We start from the raw sequence: 17,987 nt of genomic DNA on the forward strand, positions 1-17,987 counted from the left end.
TGGTCATAGGCTATGAGATGATGACACTGGCCAGGGAGTCATGGGGACACAGGGTGGTGACATGGGGACATGGGCCATGATGACACTGGCCATGGAGCCATGGGGACACTGGGTGGTGACATGGGGACAGGGACCATGATGACACTGGCCAAGGAGCCATGGGGACACAGGGTGGTGACATGGGGACACGGGCCATGATGACATTGACCATGGGGTCATGGGTTATGGGATGATGACATGGCCATTGAGCCATGGGGACACTGGGTGGTGACATGGTGACATGGGCCATGATGACACTGGCCAGGGAACCATGGGGACACAGGGTGCTAACATGGGGACATGGGCCATGATGACACCGGCCATGGAGTCATGGGGACACAGGGTGGTGACATGGGGACATGGGCCATGATGACACTGGCCATGGGGTCATGGGCTATGGGATGATGACATGGCCATGGAGCCATGGGGGCAGTGGGTAGTCACAGGGACACAGGGGCCATGATGACGCTGGCCATTGAGCCATGGGGACACAGGGTGGTGACATGGGGACAGGGGCCATGATGACACCGGCCATGGAGCCATAGGGACACAGGGTGGTGACATGGGGACAGGGGCCATGATGACACTGGCCATGGGGTCATGGGCTATGGGATGATGACATGGCCATGGAGCCATGGGGACACAGGGTGGTGACATGGGGACACGGGCCATGATGACACTGGCCATGGGGTCATGGGCTATGGGATGATGACACCGGCCATTGAGCCATGGGGACACTGGGTGGTGACATGGGCCATGGTCATGGGCTATGGGATGATGACACTGGGGTGATGACATGGGGACACAGGGTGGTCATGGGGACGGGGGCCATGATGACACCGGCCATGGGAACAAAGCCCACGGGGTCATAGGTCACGGCAACGCTGCCCCCCGCCCGTCCAAGAGGGGGCGAGCGGCGCAACGCGGCAGCGCCGCCGCCTGACGTCACGCGGCTCCGCCCCGCCCCACCCGCTCCTCCATTGGCTGGCTGCACCGCCCCCGCCGCTTCCCATTGGCTGGGACGGCCGCGGCGGGCAGGGAGGTGGGGCGGAAGTGGCGGTACCGGGGGCTGCTCCGCGCCGGCCCCGCCGCGTCTCGATGGTAGCGGGTCCCTCACGCGGAAGAGCGGCCTGAGGCGGCGGCAGGTGAGGGGGGCGGGTGGCAAGAGTGACCGGTCCGAGCTCCGGTACCGCCCGGGGTCCCCCCGGTACCGCCCGGAGAGACCGCGGTACCGCAGCGAGCCCCACTGAAGCTCTGGACCCACCCCGGTACCGGCCTGGGGCACCCCGAGGTGCCTTGGGGGGCCTGAGACACCCCTCGTACCACCCTGAGCCCCGTTGGAGCCTTGGGGTGTCCCCTGGGACCCGCTGGTACCAGTTGGTGTCCCCCCGAGGAGCCGTGGGACACTCCCGGTGTCGCCTTTAGCACCACTGCAGTCTTGGAACCCCCCTGGTACTGGTCTGGGTCGCGCATTGAGGCCTGCGTCCCTCTGGGTACTCCCTGAGCCCCGCTGGAAACCTGGGACTCCCATTTGGTACCAACCTGGGACCCCCGGGATGCTCCCTGTGCCCCCCAGGAGTCCCAGGACCCCCCTGGGACCATCCTGGGACCCCCTTGAGCCCCCCTGGAGTCCCAGGACCCCCCTGGGACCAGCCTGGGACCCCCTTGAGCCCCCCAGGAGTCCCAGGACCCCCATGATACCAGCCTGGGTCACCCAAAGAAGCCCTGGGAGACCCCCAGGACCACCCTGAGCCCTGTTGGAGCCTTGGGACCCCCCTGGTACTAGCCTGAGATCATCCTAAGCCCAACTGGCGTCCTACAACTTCCCAGTACCAGCCTGGGGCACCCAAAGGAGCCCTGGGACACCCTCGGTACCACCTGGAGCCTCAGCGGAGTCCCGGGACCCCCCCAGGTACCACCTCATGACACCCCAGTACCACCCTGGGTGACACCTAGGTCCCCTCACTACCACCCTGGCTCTCCCCATGGAGCCCAGGACCCCCCAAAAGCTACAGCACAACATGACGCTTGTTCATCTCCTCCAGGATCCCCTCTGGCATCCCCTTCTCACCCCAATTCCTGCCTTAAAACTGCTTCAATTTTCTTTTTTTCTGGCACCTCGTATAGGAAACCGCTGATATTTTTTCCTTTTTGCAGCACCATTCGAAAGGCCACGAGTCTTGGTGCTGCACGTTGGTCTAAACGCACATTTATTTCAGGTACCCCGGAGGTGAATTGCAAGTACGTCACGTTAAGGAGAGGAGGAAAATGTCCTGTTAATGCCTTCCCCTTCGCACATGGCAGCAGCTAATTGGCAGTGAGAATACGAGGGCTGGAAGATAAAATATGTATGAAGGGGATTTGGGGCACGAAGCTTCTCTTTAGGTCTGTTTAACAACAAAAATACATGTTGGTGTCTTTGGCTAAGATATAAAATGTCAGTGCGAGCTGCGGTTGTGCAAAATAAGGGAACTACCCCCGTACCACATGATTTCTGTCTCCTCACCACTCTGCTACGGCCTCCGCCACCGTTGGGATGGTCCCAAGTGGTTGGCACGGAGTCCCCTGCAAGTTTGGCTCCCTCTGTGCCCATCCTTGGGAATTCTGCCCTCCTGGGGCTGCAGGTGGTCTCTCTGCTGCAACTTTGCATCTGTTTTCCTCCCGAGCCACCTGTTTTTGCTCTTAAAAACAGCTGCTTTCATGTTTCCTGCCACAAGTGGGTTTCTACTTCCCGTATTTCATCTGCCCAACTCTTCCTGTCTCCACTGTAAAAGTTTTAAAAAGTTTCTAGCAGGTAGTTGGTAGCAGAGACATCTCTCTTCTTAACTGCCCTTCCTGGATGTCCATCTGCTTTGGTCCCGGCCCAGAAACTGTCCAGGAGTCTCCGGTGTCTCTTATCTTCTTTATACCAGCACATGGAACAGGGTAGCAGAAAGGCTGTGGGATTTACATCCTTTGGGATATCAAAACTCAATGGGACGAGGCTTCATTAACCTACTTTGAGCAGCTGTAGCTTCCAGAGGCCTCTTCCAACCTGTGTTGTTCCCAGATCCCGCAGTAACAGGTGTATCCACCCTGTTATAAAGATGCCAGGTGTGGAATTTTGCTATTAAGACTCTGCCTTTTCCCACAAGCCAGGGGAAAGATGACGACCAGCGTCCTGCCTTCAGCGGGGGATGGATATTGCTATTACATCCTCACGGACGACTGTACATATGGCAGCAAGTACTTCCAAGCTGGGAACATCTGCTACTGCAGCGAGAGGAGCTATCTGCGCAACTTCTCCGACGACCGGCCCCCGACTTGTTTCCTCAAAGTCGTCATGTTGGAGGACGGCTCCACCGTCACCATCAACGTGGAAATCCTCGAGCCCGTGCGCGAGGAGACGACCGCCTTCCTCCTGGCCGTCGGCAGCCACCGGGAACGCCTGAACTGTTTCTTGGATGGGCTGCGCCTCGAGGCAGCTCTGAAGGCGACGCCGGGCCAGAAAGTGATGGTGGAGGTTGAGCGGCAGCAATTCCCCGGCGTCATCCGCTACATCGGGAGCGTTCACAAAAACACCCCGGCTGTGCTCTTGCCTGTCTTCTTTGGGGTGGAGTTACAGGTAACGGGGCCAAGGAAGAAGGGTGTTCTGCGTCCTTAACGTTTGTGTCGATCCACGGCGGTGCCTTTCATAACAAACATGGGATTCCTGCCCTGACCGTGTAGCCCTGGTGTCGTATGGACCTGGTCCGGGCTGCGCAACCACTTTGTCTGTGCTCCTCCCCTCTAACACCTTCCCTTGCCTTGCATAACTCCAAGGAACATCTGGCTTCCGCTGTTTTCCTTGGATTCTGCAAAAATCCGCCTCCTACGGCCGCGTTCCAGGCTAGGTGTGTCGCCGTGCCGGTGGCTCGGGATGTAACGTGCCTTTCTGGCATGTTTTCAGGGTGAAGGCGAAAACAGAGGGCGCACTGATGGCTCTTACCACGGCACTGAGTATTTCAAGTGCAAGCGGAACTGTGGGGTCTTCCTGCCATTTCACAGAGTCCACTTCGCTCCTGCGCCCGACGCCGACTACGCAAAGCAGAAGCCAAAGGCAGACGCGGAGGAGGTGGTTCCTGTGAAAGTGGGAGATGCAGTTAGTTTCTACGTGGACGAGGTCCTCACGAGGGGAGTAGCAATGGCAGTTTACAGGGAGGGAAGCCAGTGGTTCGTTAAAGTTTGTCCGGTAAGATCAGTGTTGCCTTTTCTATATTTAATTTACTTATTTTGTACCTATGTTGTGATGAGACCTTAAAAAGCAGCGGGAGGAATGCCCAAAAGGGATATGGGGTTGCATGCAAACGGCCTTTAAAATGGGTTCCTGTTCCAGGAAATCCCTGTTATCTGATAGATTTTAGCTGATTCGATCTTCTTTCCTATCAGGAAGAAGAAGGAACAACTGACATTTTCCGAGAAATCCCTATGGACTCTGTTGTGAAGGAAAACTTGCTCCCTCCAAGTAGGTTACCATGAGATGTGTATGCCCTGTGTACCTTGCTGTGGATTTAGACATTGGTTAATTTATTTGCAGGGCATCCAGTGAGCTGAAAGTGCAACAGAAGCATCAGCTAGTCCCAAGTAGCTTGGGTCCAGGAGGCAGAGAAGTTGAATAAAAAATATCTCGAGTTTTTGGGTAGGATTACTTGCATTAGGCAACTAGAGCTCTGAGTCTCCCGGTTTATCAGAAAAAGCAGAGGTTTTGCTTGCAGGGCATAACTATTTTTCTAGGGAAGAAAACAGTACTGGTTAGAGAGTTTGTAATTTAGTTGTAGTAGGTGGATCAGTAGCTTCATCCTGATGCTGGACAAGCTCAAAGGCTCGGACGACAGCAGTGACGACGTGAGTCATTAGGTGAACTAGCAAATTGGTGCCTTCTGCCTCTTGCCACCAAAACAATGCTGTTTTTGTCAGGGCTGGCCAAGGGGAGCAGTTATCAGACTTTTCCCTAAGCTGATTCATCTCAGTAAAGGCAGAAAAACAGCAGGGACCCAGCACTACCACCAATGCAGGCTACTGCAGAGGGCTGGATTAAGCTCCAGAGCAAGGCTGGGGTGTGCAGCCTTGAACAGGGAGAAGGAGGAGAGGGATCCTCCCCTTTCAGTCTCAGCAAGCTGTTGGACCAGCTCTGCTTTTCCACTGAAGCTAGCGCTGTGAGTCACACCTCGTGCCTTCCGTGCATGGCCTCATGATTCCTTCTGCTCTGCTCTAGAATTTCAAAGTAGAACCAATGTTGTCATTAGAAGTTGGCTTCCTACCTCCCTTGACATTCTGGTTTTGCTCACTAGATTTGTTTTTACCGTACGAGTCTGACATGGACCCAGGACATCCAAAACAGATGAAACAAGAGCTAAGTGAGAGCGCTGAGGATTGTGAAAGTGGAAACTCGTCCCTTGAGGTGAACTCCATGGTCCAGATCACCTTGGACAAGGGAAACCAAGTGTCAGGAATCATCCGCTGGTTGGGATACCTGCCCCAAATTAAGCACAAAATGGCAGGAGTTGAACTGGTAAGGAGCAAAAATACTTGCTGTGAGGGTGCAAATCAGAAGCAGCTTTTTTCTGAATGTCTGAAGAAATTCAGGCTGCGTTTCTGTCAGCATGACCGTAGCTGGGCCACTGACATGTCAGAATTTGAACTCTTGAGGACAAGCCCACCTGGTAGTAAGTGTATTGCCTAGGGCAAGGAACTGATGTTCAAGATGCCAGAGTGTTTTATACATTTTATATATATGTATATATACACACACACACAAGTATATACATAGGTCTTCTACTGACTTGCTGTATGAAATGAGGCAAGTCTCATGCTGTCTTGTTAACCCCAGTTATCACTGAGGACACTTTAATGCCTGCAGAGTGATTTTTGGGGCTTTATTTGCTGCTCTGACAAAGGCCTTCAAGAACCTTGAGGGATGTTATGGGAACATGGGGCAGAATAATCACGATTCCTGCAAACGGCTTCGCTAGGTTTCAAGCATAATCAGAATAAAGGAAAATACCTGCAAAATGAGACCAAATGTACATAGCTTTCAAGATGCAAAATAACCATGTGGGGACTCACCTGGAGTATTGGGTGCAGTTCTGGGCTCCCCATTATAAGAGGGATGTGGAGCTTCTGGACAGGGTCCAGCGGAGGGCAACAAAAATGATTAAGGGACTGGAGCATCTGTCTTATGAGGAAAGAGAAGAGAAGGCTGAGAGGAGATCTGGTCACTAAGTACAAGTGACAAGTGAGTGGAGAATGTAAGGAGGAAGGGGCCAAACTCTCCTCAGTGGTGGCCAGTGATAGGACAAGGGGCAATGGGTACAAGTTGAAACACAGGCAATTCCATCTCCATGTGAGGAAGAACTTCTTCCCTGTGAGGGTGACAGAGCCCTGGAACAGGCTGCCCAGGGAGGTTGTGGAATCTCCTCTGGAGATTTTCTAAACCCACCTGGATGTGACCCCATGTTCTGAGTGTCCCTGCTTGGGCAAGGAGGTTGGACTACATCACCTCTAGAGGTTCCTTCCAACCTCAACCATTCTGTGAATTGCATCTCCTTCTTATGGTTCCTGCTCTCGTGTCCTTCATTTGTGCTCTTTTCCCAGGATGAAGACAAGGGGGTCACAGCTGGTGAGTGGCTGGGCAAATACTATTTCCACTGCGCTCCGAAGCGTGGCCTCTTTGTGAAGCTGCAGTCGTGCCAGCCCGACGTTCGCTTCCAGTGTTCACCCCACAGTGACCTGAATCTCATGGATTATAGTAAGTTTTCTGGGGAGAGAGGAGACAGGATCAAGCTAGGAGAAAACCTAGTGCAGAGGTCCTTGTGTGCAGTCCAATTCCAGGTACTGAGAGCAAAATGCCTCAAATTTATCACTCAGAGGGTCCAAAATCTCCTTTCAGCCTCAGAAAGCACTGTGTGTAGGCCTGATATGTGTCCTTGTGCAGAGAAACTGAGGATTTCTCCACATTCTTCCCTGCACATCAGAACTCGCTGGTAAAGTTATTTCTCTCTTGTTACAACACTCAAGAGGGCGAGTTGCTGCAAACACTTTATTGCAGTAATTGCTTTATATGCATGGAATAAAAAGATAGTCCTGATCCCCAAAATCCTGAAGTTTGAGAGCAGAGATGTTCACACCAGGAAATTTTAAGACAATATTGTTTCACCTTCATCGTTTTCCTTGGGGGGTTGTAAGAGATATCAATTTTAAGGACAGGGAGGAAAGGAAAAGGGAAGGGAAGCCCTTGTATAAATGAAACCTGATTGTGGACAAGTGTTTTAGGGCAGCTAGGCTAGACCCTATGGCTATCTTAAATGTTCCACCAATGTAAGTTGTATATGTGGGTCTGGAGAGTTGGAAGGGGCAGCACAGGGACACAGGCAGGATGTCAGGTGATACTAGTGTTGTACCTGAGAAATAAGTGGGAGATGGACAAGGGAGAGATGATTAAATTGGTTGTAATACAGAGCTTGAAGGAAGGCGTTTAGAACCAGGGAATCGGGGATGTTTCAGCTGTACCCTGGGCGTTTCCATTCCTCCTGGAACCAGGATAATGGGACATTCAGTCCTCTTCATTCGTGGCAGGGTTGGAGGGACTAATCCAAGCTGTGATGTTTGGTACCAGCTTCTACCTACTCCCTTGGGCTCCATAATCACAGCTTGTATCACAGATATTTCTGAAGAGAGCTCCCAAGCTTGCATCTGACACAGCACCAACTCATTTGTAGGTCTTTTTCTCCTCCTTATCCTTGGCAGAAGGATGGGAGAGGTAGTGTGGATTGGGAGGACTCTGCTCTGGCAAGGAAGAGATGGTTTGTTGGGCAGAAGGGAGCTGGATGAGCTGGGAAGCTAAAGGGACTTGCTGCTGTTCCTTGTGTTGCAGGAGAACAAGAAGCTCTTCCCCAGGTCCGGGAGAATTTTCCTCCCCTCGGGAACGAGAGGGCAGTACAGGTCCTGCAAGGGCGGATGAAGGGGATTCAAGGCCACTGTAATTCCTGCTATATGGATGCAGCTCTCTTCAGGTAAGAGTCTGCTTAGGCAGGGCCCTGCTGCAAAATTATAGCCTTTTAACAGAGCCTGAAGCCCAAAGCTTCCCTGCACCTCCAGCACAGCTGCAAACTCAGCCAGCAGAAGCAAGGATATAATTGTGTGGAGAGGCAGCCTCACTGCTCACTGCCTTTTTCATCTCCCTTGTAATCTGGTAGGTTTGCAGGCTTCAAAGTAGCCCTCAGGAGTACCTAAGGTACCTGAGTGTCTGTCCAACAGGGTAGTGAAAGATGGTTGTTCTCTGGACCAGACCAGGCTGACTCTGCCATTGGAGGTAATGACCAGAAACTTCAAAGAAACAGAAATTTCAAAGAAACTGCCACTGGAGAGGAAAAGACTCAGTGATGCCCCCACCATGAGCAGTTTTGGCTGCAAAGTGGGAGATTTTCTTGTCTCTTAAGCTGTTTTCTTACTTGCTGGAAGTGTTCATTAAACCAGACAGAGTTTATTTACTTCTTTACAGTCTTATTGCTGAGATTCTTTATCACTCATGTTTCTGCAATTGCATGCACGGGTTGTGGAAAATAAAACCCAGCGAGTGTCACTCAGCACTGCAGTTTGGATCTACCTGCTGCTGCCACCCCATCAGACTTGCACGTGTTCTCTTCGCAGCCTCTTCTCCTGTACGTCCGTGCTGGACTCCATGCTCTTCAAGCCCTTCCCGCTGTGCGACAGGAATGTCCAAAACATTCTGCGGGATGAGATTGTGAATCCCCTCCGGAAGTGAGTATAATATGTGAGGAATTTGGGAAGGCGCCGGTCTGTCTTCATACCTTCTCTGCCAACCAGGTGGTAGTTGTCACTGAGAGAAAGGGTGGCCTGCAGGAGGTCTCCTGCCAGCCACATCCAAAGCTCTTCCTCTCGGATTTCTCTTCCAAGGGTTCCCTTTCTGTAAGGCTGTCATGAGTCCTGCTGTGTGCATGTGAGAAGTTAATAGCCCCATTTCATGGGAATACCTATGAAAGTTGGAATGTTGATCCTTCAGCTTGTTGGATCTGCGGTGTATCGACAGGCAGTGAGCATTGGGGCTACTGCCCGTGGCATGAGAGCTAAATTCTCTGGATTTTGTATCAAAAATAGCAAGTTCTCTCCTCGCCATCCCTGTTTTCTCCTAGGTGTGGGAGAGAGGCATGGAGAGCTGCTTGTATGCAAGGTGTTAGCATCCTTCCAGGTGGGCTGAAGCCTGGAACTTCCTCGCTGGGATACAAACGAGGGATTCTTTGAGACACTGGGATTTAAATAATCCTCCCCTGCTACTTTTTGCTTTCAGGACTGGCTTTGTCATGGCCAGGAGTGTGATGCACCTTAGGGAGCAGCTCACTGAGAAGGGCCAGTACTCGAGTTTTGCCACTGCTGAGAAAGGTAATACATGTCTGGAGCCTTCCCAGAATTGCCTGGATGTGAACTGCCTCATCCAGGTGCCAGGCTGGCAACATAGGTTTGCACTCCTCCCATGCACATGCATTAAAATGCCTGCTTTATATATTTTACATTCACATAAAAATGCATGTATAAAACATTTTCGTTTTTTAAAGCTCTGCAACGTTTGTGATAGCTATTGCTATTGGGAAGAGAGAGGAAGAACTATGTAAACAGAATTCAAGCAAGGGAAATTTCCCCAGGTTTTGATTTATACTTGGAGTAATGGCCTGAGAAGTCTGTCCCTAAACAGCATATGTATTTTAGCCAGGGATGGTTTAGCTTCTAATTTGTTTCTTGAGCTTCTGTAGCTCTTCCTCATTTCACTTTAACTTAATGGGCAGCTGCCATTAGCACTAAAAACATTAAGGTGCCTCTCTCTCTGAAAGGAGTGTCACTGTGCTTGCTCAGCTTGGAAGAAAGCAGTATCAGCTCTGCATGCATCATCTAAGCAGCCAAATACAGCTTAAAAAAATATTCTATCTTGAAGAGATTGAAAAATCAGCTAAGAGAAGGACAGTTTTTCTTCTGTTGTCTCTGTATAGAGGAACAATTTACCTTTTTTCATGTCTGTTTGAAGATTCATGCATTAACCAAATGCACTCGGCTCCTCATTCAAACGCCACCTTAGCTGGAATAAAAGGGAAGATTCCCAGTTTCCAACTGCTGGTTCTTGTTTGTCAGAGAGATTTAACCTTCTGGATGGGTCCGGGTAAGCGAATGTTCCTTGTGTGATGTCACTTGTTCTGTTCTCTGAATTTCCAGATCCTGAGGAGTTCCTCAATCTGATAATGCATCAGATCCTGGGAATAGAGCCCCTCTTGAAACTGCAGTAAGTTTCTGTATCGAGGTGATGCAGTTTTCCCAGTCCAGGTTCACTGCTTATCCACTTGGCAATTATTTCCTATTTTATCCAGGCTTTGCAGGCACAACCCAGCAAGTTGTATACAGGTCCTCCCTGCTGTCCCTTAACTATAGTCTGTGCAGCTTGTTGTCATCCTGTCCCAGGTGGCCAGTCTAGGAAAAGATGCTTCCAAACTCCCCCTGGACACGTCACCTTCAGAAAATGATGAAAGAAACTGTTATCAGAGCTGGTAGTGGTTTGGGAAGCCTAGTGTCCATCTTCAGCACAGAGCCAACACAATCTGACAGCCTTTGGATGTAGTTAAGTTGTACCCAGACTGTCAAACTGGCTCAGATCCTAGAGTCTGCCAAACAGGGAGCCCATGGAGTGTAGTCTCAGTTTTCTCAGGTCTCTACAAAGAAAATGAGAGGCTGAAGGAAGCCAAAAATAACGGTGCTGTTGAGAAACACAGAAGGGGATTGTTGGCTCTCTGGGCACCCTTGTGGGGTTCTCAGTCAAGCCTCAGCTCATGGAGCTGCTCAGAAAGGCCGAGCACAGAGGCAGCTCTGTGCTGCAGCTCCCCTGCAGAGGGTCAGCTAAAGGAAATCCTGTCCCTGCTGGCTCTGGGATGCAGAAATTCTGGCACCTCTTTTGCACATAACTCACCTTTTGAATGCAAGTTTAGCCTTGCAGCAAAACTTGGACCAAGTTTTGCCTTGCAACCTTTTGTGTGTGCCATTATAAATAGAGTTTTTAGCTGAGTTGATTTTGCTGACTGTGCTGTAGAGCAGTTGGCTGTGAAATACTGAAACATCTTAAATTTTTACGCTGAAGAGGGAGAAACTGAGTTTAGCTCTTTGGAACAGGATATGTAGGTAGTAGGATAAAGAGACTGAATATTCAGTGAGTATTTAGTATTTCTGGGTAGAGAAGTGCTTCTTTTCAGTCTCCCAGCAAGCACCCCTTGGTGCCCTATGCCCAGAAACGATTACAGGACAAAAATGGAGTGTCCTCTGAGAGGTCAGATGTCTGTGGCAACAAGCTGCCTGTGACCACTTCCTGCAGGTCCGGAGGCCAGGAGGAGCAGGAATGTTACTGCTACCAGATATTTATGGACAAACAGGAGCATCTGGTGATTCCTGATGTGCAGCAGTTAGTGGAACACTCCTTCCTGTCCTCCAATCTGAAGCTAGTGGAGGTGAGCCCGGCTACCTTCAGCCTCCCTCACTATCTGCTGCCTTTTCCTTCCTTCCTCCGACGTGCCTGTGCCTGCTAGATAATCTGCAGGGGGTCTAGTGTGTCTTACATCTAACACAGCAAAGCAGCAGCTTAGCCACGACCTGAGAGAAGTCTTGGGATATAAGAGCATGAAGGAAAAGGGGTCTTGCTTTTCCCCTAGTGCTGTTATGTTCTGTGAACACCACAAGCGGAAAAGCTTTAGCCCCTGCAGCCGTAGAGAGAGAAGAGTCCCTGGCACTTGGCTCTTCTGCCTTGGTGACATGTTTGCCTTTCTCTTCCCAGATCCCATCTTGCTTCATTATCCAAATGCCACGTTTTGGGAAGGAGTATAAAATGTTCAGCAAAATCATTCCTTCCTTAGAGCTGGATATAACTGACCTGCTGCTTGACAGTAAGTTCTTGGGCAGGAACCGTGTGATGGGTCTCGTCTCTTCAGTTTGCGAGTGGGAGACGTGATGGGGGAGGATCCTGCTGGGATTCCTATTCCCTGAGTGCTAGTTTAGGTAAGACAAGGTGTATTTTGTGGGAGGGACCTGGGGAGGACACGTCTCGTCACCTCGGCAGGTCCCAGGGAGTGCTGCGTGTGTGGCGACGTGGCCACCCTCGAGTGTTCGGAGTGCTTCAAGGACAAGGTGTTTGCAGCCTCGGGCCTCAAGCAGTTCTGCAGCTCCTGCTCCAGACAGGTATCATTTTCTTTGGCTACTTCCATAATCTGCCCTGGTGGCTGAGAAGGGATCAAAAGAGCTGGAATGGGTTTCTTTGCTGTCCCTACAGCTGCTCAGCTCAAGTAGAGATGGGCTGAATGAGCCATGTGAGCAGGGACAGCTGTCACCCATTACTAAACTCTCCTGCATTGTCCTCTGCTCACATATAGTGTAAATAAGCCCTATTTTTGCCCAGAGGCAGTGCTGGGTCCTTGGTGTCGCTCCTAGTAAGACACTCCTATGGCTTTGGGCCACGCTCAGCTGGCAGCACCTTTCCAACCCAGCTCCTAGCTTTCAGGCTGTCGCCGTTTCGCTCTTCTCTGGTACGTGGGGAAGAACAAGCGCTGCCATCCGCCGTCTCTCCTCAGGTTCACTCCCATTACCGGCGCAGAGCCCACATGCCGAGCAAGCTGCACGTCCCCGAGGAGTTTCACAGCAGGAGCCCCCGTGGCGACGGCCAGCAGGTCCCGCGCGAGAAGATGGAGCTCTTTGCGGTGCTCTGCATCGAGACCAGCCACTACGTCTCCTTCGTGAAGTACGGCCCCGAGAACGAGCACTGGATGTTCTTCGACAGCATGGCCGACCGGCATGGTGAGGACGGCGCGGCGGGCTAAGCATGGGGGGCGTCTGGGAGGGTCTGTAATGCAAAGCACGTAGGTGGTGGTCGCTCTGCTTCGAGGTGGTGCGAGGTTCCAGCAGAGCTTCGGAGCGCCCTTGTGCCTACAAGGAGCATGAGGCTTTGGGAGTGAGTGAGGGGTGCTGGGGAAGAGGAGCTTTCTGTAACAAAGGGGAAGCCTCGTGTCTGAATTTTAGCCTGGAGAAGATTGAGAGGGGATCTGATGAATATGTACAAATACCTGAAGGGTGAATGTAGGTAGGAAGGGGCCAAACTCTTCTTGGTGGTGGCCAGTGATAGGACGGTGAGTAACGGGTATAAATTGAAACCCAGGAAGTTCCTTCTGCATGTGAGGAAGAACTTCTTCACTGTGAGGGTGACAGAGCCCTGGAACAGGCTGCCCAGGGAGGTTGTGGAGTGTCCTTCTCTGGAGGTCTTCAGAACCCATCTGGATGCCACCCTGTGCCACATGCTCTAGGTGTCTCTGCTTGACCAGGAAGGTTGGACTAGATGATCTCTAGAGGTCCCTTCCAACCTCAACCATTCTGTGATTCTGTGAATTGGGTGCCCTCAGGATCCTTCATCCAACACCAATTGTTAAGCAAAGCCTAAGCAAGAGGATGACCAGGCCATGCACATGCTGAGAGGCCCTTCTAGTGGGGATTTTTGGAGCCAGCCAAGGCTTAAAAAAGGACAGTTCTGTCCTGCCTCACTTCATTTTTGGCATCTCAATATCTCAGACAAGGTACCACATTACTGTCCCTTGCAATGGTACCCGCTCGAGCTGTGAATCCTTGTCCCTCGGGACCTGCTTTGGACTCACACCCGTTTCCCTCTTTTTTGAGACAGGAGATGAAAAGGGCTTCAACATTCCCATGGTAACGCTGTGCCCTGAAGTTGCCAAATACCTGGACTTGCCCGTGGCCACGCTGGCCCTGGAGCAACCCCGCGACATGGACGGCGTGGCCAAGCGCCTCTTCTGCGACGCCTACATGTACATGTACCAGAGCAAGAAGATGGCACTTTACAAGTGACGTTGCCTGGCTTGGTGCTGCCCTGCAGAGCAGCAGCGTTTCAGCGACGTGAGCTTGGACCCAACCTAGAGCTGCTGAAGGGTGAAAGCAGCCAGGGTGCTGGACGCCCAACTTGCACTTGTGCCTCTTCTTGCATCCTTCGGTGCTTGATATCGAACTGTCTCCAGGAGCTCCTTGGGGTTTGGACCTGGCCATCCCTGAGAGCTTGTACTGCCCCAGAGCTGACGCACTCAGACACATTCCCCTTTCCCACCCTGTGCCTTCTCTAGGTTTTCTGCAGCTCAGGGTGCTCCCACAGCTTCCTCCTCACCATGTCCCCTTTGGTTGGGACCAAAACATGAGCAGCTTAGAGCAGTAGCTCTAACCAGGAGCAGTTGCCTTCTGACTTGCCAAGGGTACCAGAAAACCATGGTCTCACCCTGACTAACACTTCTTCACGTGGACTTGCTGAAGAGGTGTTGGGAAGAGGGGTTTCCTTGAGGAGTGCAGCTGCAACCTGAGCTCTTCCACTTCCTTTTAGCACTTACTGTCTTATCTCCACATCAATTCCTGAGATCCATGACCAAGAGCAGTAACGCACTTCTCAGAGGGGAAAAATACATAAAAACAATCACTTTTAAAAATTTCTTTTCTGCTATAGCTGCACTAACACTTAGGACCTCTCTTGGACGCCTCCTCTTCTATTAATTTAAATAGTTTACATTTGCAAAGTAGGGGTTCTTGCCCCTTGAGCACATGCTCTCAGTGCCTGCAGGCAGCTGTGCTAAGACTTCAGCTGCTCAGGTTGAAGACTGACGGTACCTGAGAAACCCAAGGGCTGCAGCTCCTGCAGCTCCTTCCTCTGCATCCGTGGAGCGAGGCTGCCAGGTCTGCTGCTGCTGCTGCCTCCGAGCGTCCTTTCCTTGTCTGCTCTTCCTTCAGCATCTGGTACACACATCTCGGATACAGTGAGGCCTCAACTTTTGTGCCTCTGGTACTTTAATGCTAAAATTTTTAAGCTAAAATGCAAAGCAGTTACCTCTCAGCGAGAGTGTTTTATATTTTTCCCCCTTTATTGAATGTGCTAACCGTGGTGCAGTGCCTTACACAGCACAGGCCCAGCTGTAGCCATGCATCAAAAATTACCTTCCTAGCCTCTTCTTTTACTTTTTTTCTTCTAAAAAGGGATCATCAGTCTGTGCTTCACTGACCTCTTTTTAATCTCTAGGGTATGATATTTTTTCCCATCGACGTATTCTGCGAAGATACAAATCACCAACAAAAAAATACTTCTTACCACTAGAGGAGGATGTACAAATCCAGATGACTTTGCAGTTGTTGGAGCAGGGAGCATGGACATCAAGCACCATCCTTGCACCTCCTGAGCACCAGGATGAAGAGCCCAGCTCCTGAAATGGGGTCCAATGTCTAGAGCAGCCCCACATTGAAGACACACCTCAATCTCACCAGTATTTTCTGCACTGCTCTCCCTGGCTGCACATTTTACGGTGCGGGGCTTGACTGGAGTTTCTTTGCTAATCCATTTTACAAGCTGAAGGTGTCAGGGGAAGGATTTGATCTCGTTACCTTACAAACCCAGCTGGGATTAGCAAAAACCTGCTCCTCTCCCAAGTGCTGTGTCTTTGGGGGCTGCTTTTCCATTCCATGTAATAAGTTTTGTCGATTCCACTTTGATAAAGGCTTTGGAACCATCAGTGCTTCAGCTGTGTGTCTGAGACATGTCCAGAAAGGTGCAGCTGGTGACATGGGAGCCAGCGCAGCACACAGGGCAAGGGGCTGCCACACCATGGGGACATGGAGCACGTGTCTGAGAAGAGCCCAGGCCCTTTTACCGTCTCCCCCTGCTTTTCGTTTCACCTCTGTTCCCTTCTAAAACATGACGTGAAGTGAAGGATGTTGAGTTGTGTTGAACCTCAAGGAAGGGAGTGTTGCTGGAGGGACCACACAGCCACACGTGTTGTTGGTAGCGAGGGGATTAAGGGCATTTATTTCATTTTTGTGCTTGGGCCAAAGTAATTGCGGAGACGAGGGCCCCGTTTTCTGTATAAAAGTCAAGTTCAAGGGTCCCTGCGCTAACACAAAACCCATCTCCAGGCTTGGTTGGGGCCTGATATAAAACAGAAAGATATAAAAAGTGGGCAGAGAGGCAAAGCTGAGAGCAGGGAAGGCAAAGTGTGTCCCAGAAAGCAGAAGGTGGCAGGGACAGGGTCACTGCAGCCCCATTGTAGCGAGCCTTGATGTGGCTTTAAGGTCATGGCATCGGTCCCCTATCCATGCCATGGCCATGGGGCAGCAGCAGAGGGGTTCCTGGGGCCTCCAACCCCTCAGCCAGGCCTGCGAGGAGCCGGGGGAGCTGGGGCATGGAGGCAGCACCACAAGGCACAGGGTTGGCACGGGCAGCACCAAAGGCACCAAGCACGCGAGGCCACCAACGCGGGACACCCGCAGCTGCCAAGACCACCTGGCAAGGGGACACTGCCCCATTGGGAACGCATGGAGCAGGGTCATCCCGTCACCCCACAGAGCGACGCCGTCGTCAGAGCCGTTCGTTACGGACCAGGCAGCGGATGGATGCGGGGAGAGGGCGCCAGAGCAGCAGGCCCCGGTGCGCTAGCTGGCCCGCCGCAGCTCCTCGAAAAGGCCCTGCAGCTTCTCCGTGATGGCCACCTGGGGCAAGAGGGGATGTGAGTGGCCGCCCCGGCGCCGGCATGCGAGGAAGAGCCCTGTGTGTAGGCACCCACGGGTGTCCCCACGCGCCGTACCGGGTAGGGCTCGGGCTGGTGGAGCTGCCGGTGCGCCGGGCCGAGGCGGGCGAGCGCGGCCTGCGCGTGGCTCCTCACCTGCGGCAGGCTGGGCAGCTCCTCGCACACCTGTGGGAGGGAGGCACGAGCGCATCCGCACCAGGAGCCGGCCCCCGAGGCAGCCGGGGCTGCGCAAGCGCCCGGCGCTCCCCAGATTAGTAACGTTTTTAAACCACAGAAAACCCAGGTCGGGTTAGGCACAGGGCTAGACGCTCCTTCTCCAGCCACGGGGCTCCCGCCTTCCCCCAGCACGGCCTGGATGAGGATGCCACGTGGTGGGGACAGGGACATCCCAGAGCCAGGCGAGCTCCAAGGCCATGGAGGGGAGAGGGCAGAGCCGGTCTGACCTGTCCGTCCCTGAAGTACGTGCGATGCAGGGCCTCCACGGTGGTGGCCTTCACCTTCCGGGCCTCTCCGTTGTGCCCCAGGACGTGGACCGTGAGCTCCTGGCCCGCGCTGGGCGAGGGCTCCTCCTCCAAGGCCATGAGGTCCATGAAGGGGTAACCTGCAGGGTTGGGGGACAGCAGGCGAATTGCAAAGCTGGCGGCGGGATTTGGGGACAAGGGGACGAAGCTCAGCACTCCTGGAGGAGTCTCCCAAACCTCTGCCCTTGTGAGGAGCTCTGGGCCTTAACAGCCAGCAGGGAGTCTCACTGGGCAAGGTGGGCACCATGAGCAGCAGGGCTCACCAGCAGCATCATAGAGCCGATAGACCCTCTTCACCCCCGGGATTGTCATCTTCTCCTCGTCCTCCGTGAGCTTCAGGCACGGGGAGTCGTTGACCTTCACCAGCTGTGGGAGGAGGCCGTGGGGACAGGAGCCGGGGAGGCTGGTGGCGCGCGGAGAGTGGCACTGCGGCCGCCGTTACCTTGTAGACGCAGCCCAGCGACGGCTGCAGCGGGCACGTCACCAGGTTTGTCCCGATGCCCAGCACGTTGATCTCGCTCCCCTGCCGCAGCAGAGAGGACAGCGAGTGTCAGCAGCCCGATCCCACGGCTGGGTTTTAGCCCGTGCTAAAGGCAGAGCCGTGGGGCCATCAGAGGCTGCTGTGTTCGGAGTATCCATCCATCCATCCATCCATCCATCCATCCATCCATCCATCCATCCATCCATCCCTCCTTTCCATCCATCCACCCATCCACCCATCCATCCCTTCCTCCCTCCTTCCCATCCATCCATCTCTCCATCCATCCATCCCTTCCTCCCTCCTTCCCATCCATCCATCCATCCCTTCCTC

General features: G+C 52.7%; 2 protein-coding genes across 2 annotated transcripts in view; one reads left to right on the forward strand and one right to left on the reverse strand.

Moving 5' to 3' along the window:
- Positions 1-2,399: 2,399 nt before the first annotated feature.
- On the forward strand, positions 2,400-14,898 carry LOC112954012 (ubiquitin carboxyl-terminal hydrolase CYLD-like). Its single transcript, XM_026047156.1, has 15 exons — positions 2,400-2,424; positions 3,174-3,643; positions 3,968-4,249; positions 4,447-4,522; positions 5,349-5,569; positions 6,652-6,805; positions 7,931-8,069; positions 8,707-8,817; positions 9,365-9,456; positions 10,279-10,345; positions 11,423-11,555; positions 11,879-11,987; positions 12,161-12,279; positions 12,669-12,891; positions 13,766-14,898. The coding sequence occupies exons 2-15, from the start codon at positions 3,185-3,187 to the stop codon at positions 13,948-13,950; spliced, it is 2,370 nt and encodes a 789-aa protein (XP_025902941.1). The 5' UTR covers positions 2,400-2,424; positions 3,174-3,184; the 3' UTR covers positions 13,951-14,898.
- A 1,989-nt stretch (positions 14,899-16,887) lies between these two features.
- NAPRT (nicotinate phosphoribosyltransferase) overlaps positions 16,888-17,987 on the reverse strand; it is a 5,188-nt gene continuing 4,088 nt past the window's right edge. Inside the window, exons 9-11 of the mRNA XM_026047135.1 lie at positions 17,619-17,699; positions 17,440-17,542; positions 16,888-17,256 (exon numbers count right to left, since the gene is read on the reverse strand). Of these exons, the coding sequence (XP_025902920.1) occupies positions 16,919-17,256; positions 17,440-17,542; positions 17,619-17,699 (522 nt within the window). The 3' untranslated portion in view covers positions 16,888-16,918. The remainder of the gene's footprint in view (positions 17,257-17,439; positions 17,543-17,618; positions 17,700-17,987) is intronic.

This window comes from Nothoprocta perdicaria, unplaced genomic scaffold (genome assembly GCF_003342845.1).
Source record: "Nothoprocta perdicaria isolate Ctin4 unplaced genomic scaffold, notPer1 scaffold_48, whole genome shotgun sequence".
Classification (NCBI taxonomy): domain Eukaryota; kingdom Metazoa; phylum Chordata; class Aves; order Tinamiformes; family Tinamidae; genus Nothoprocta; species Nothoprocta perdicaria.

Excerpts from the sequence above, each read along its gene's own strand:
- LOC112954012 (XM_026047156.1), top strand. The coding sequence starts at position 3,185 with ATGACGACCAGCGTCCTGCCTTCAGCGGGGGATGGATATTGCTATTAC. Across the intron at positions 4,250-4,446 it reads GGTTCGTTAAAGTTTGTCCG|GAAGAAGAAGGAACAACTGA; the intron begins GTAAGATCAGTG and ends CTTTCCTATCAG. Across the intron at positions 11,556-11,878 it reads CCAATCTGAAGCTAGTGGAG|ATCCCATCTTGCTTCATTAT; the intron begins GTGAGCCCGGCT and ends TTCTCTTCCCAG.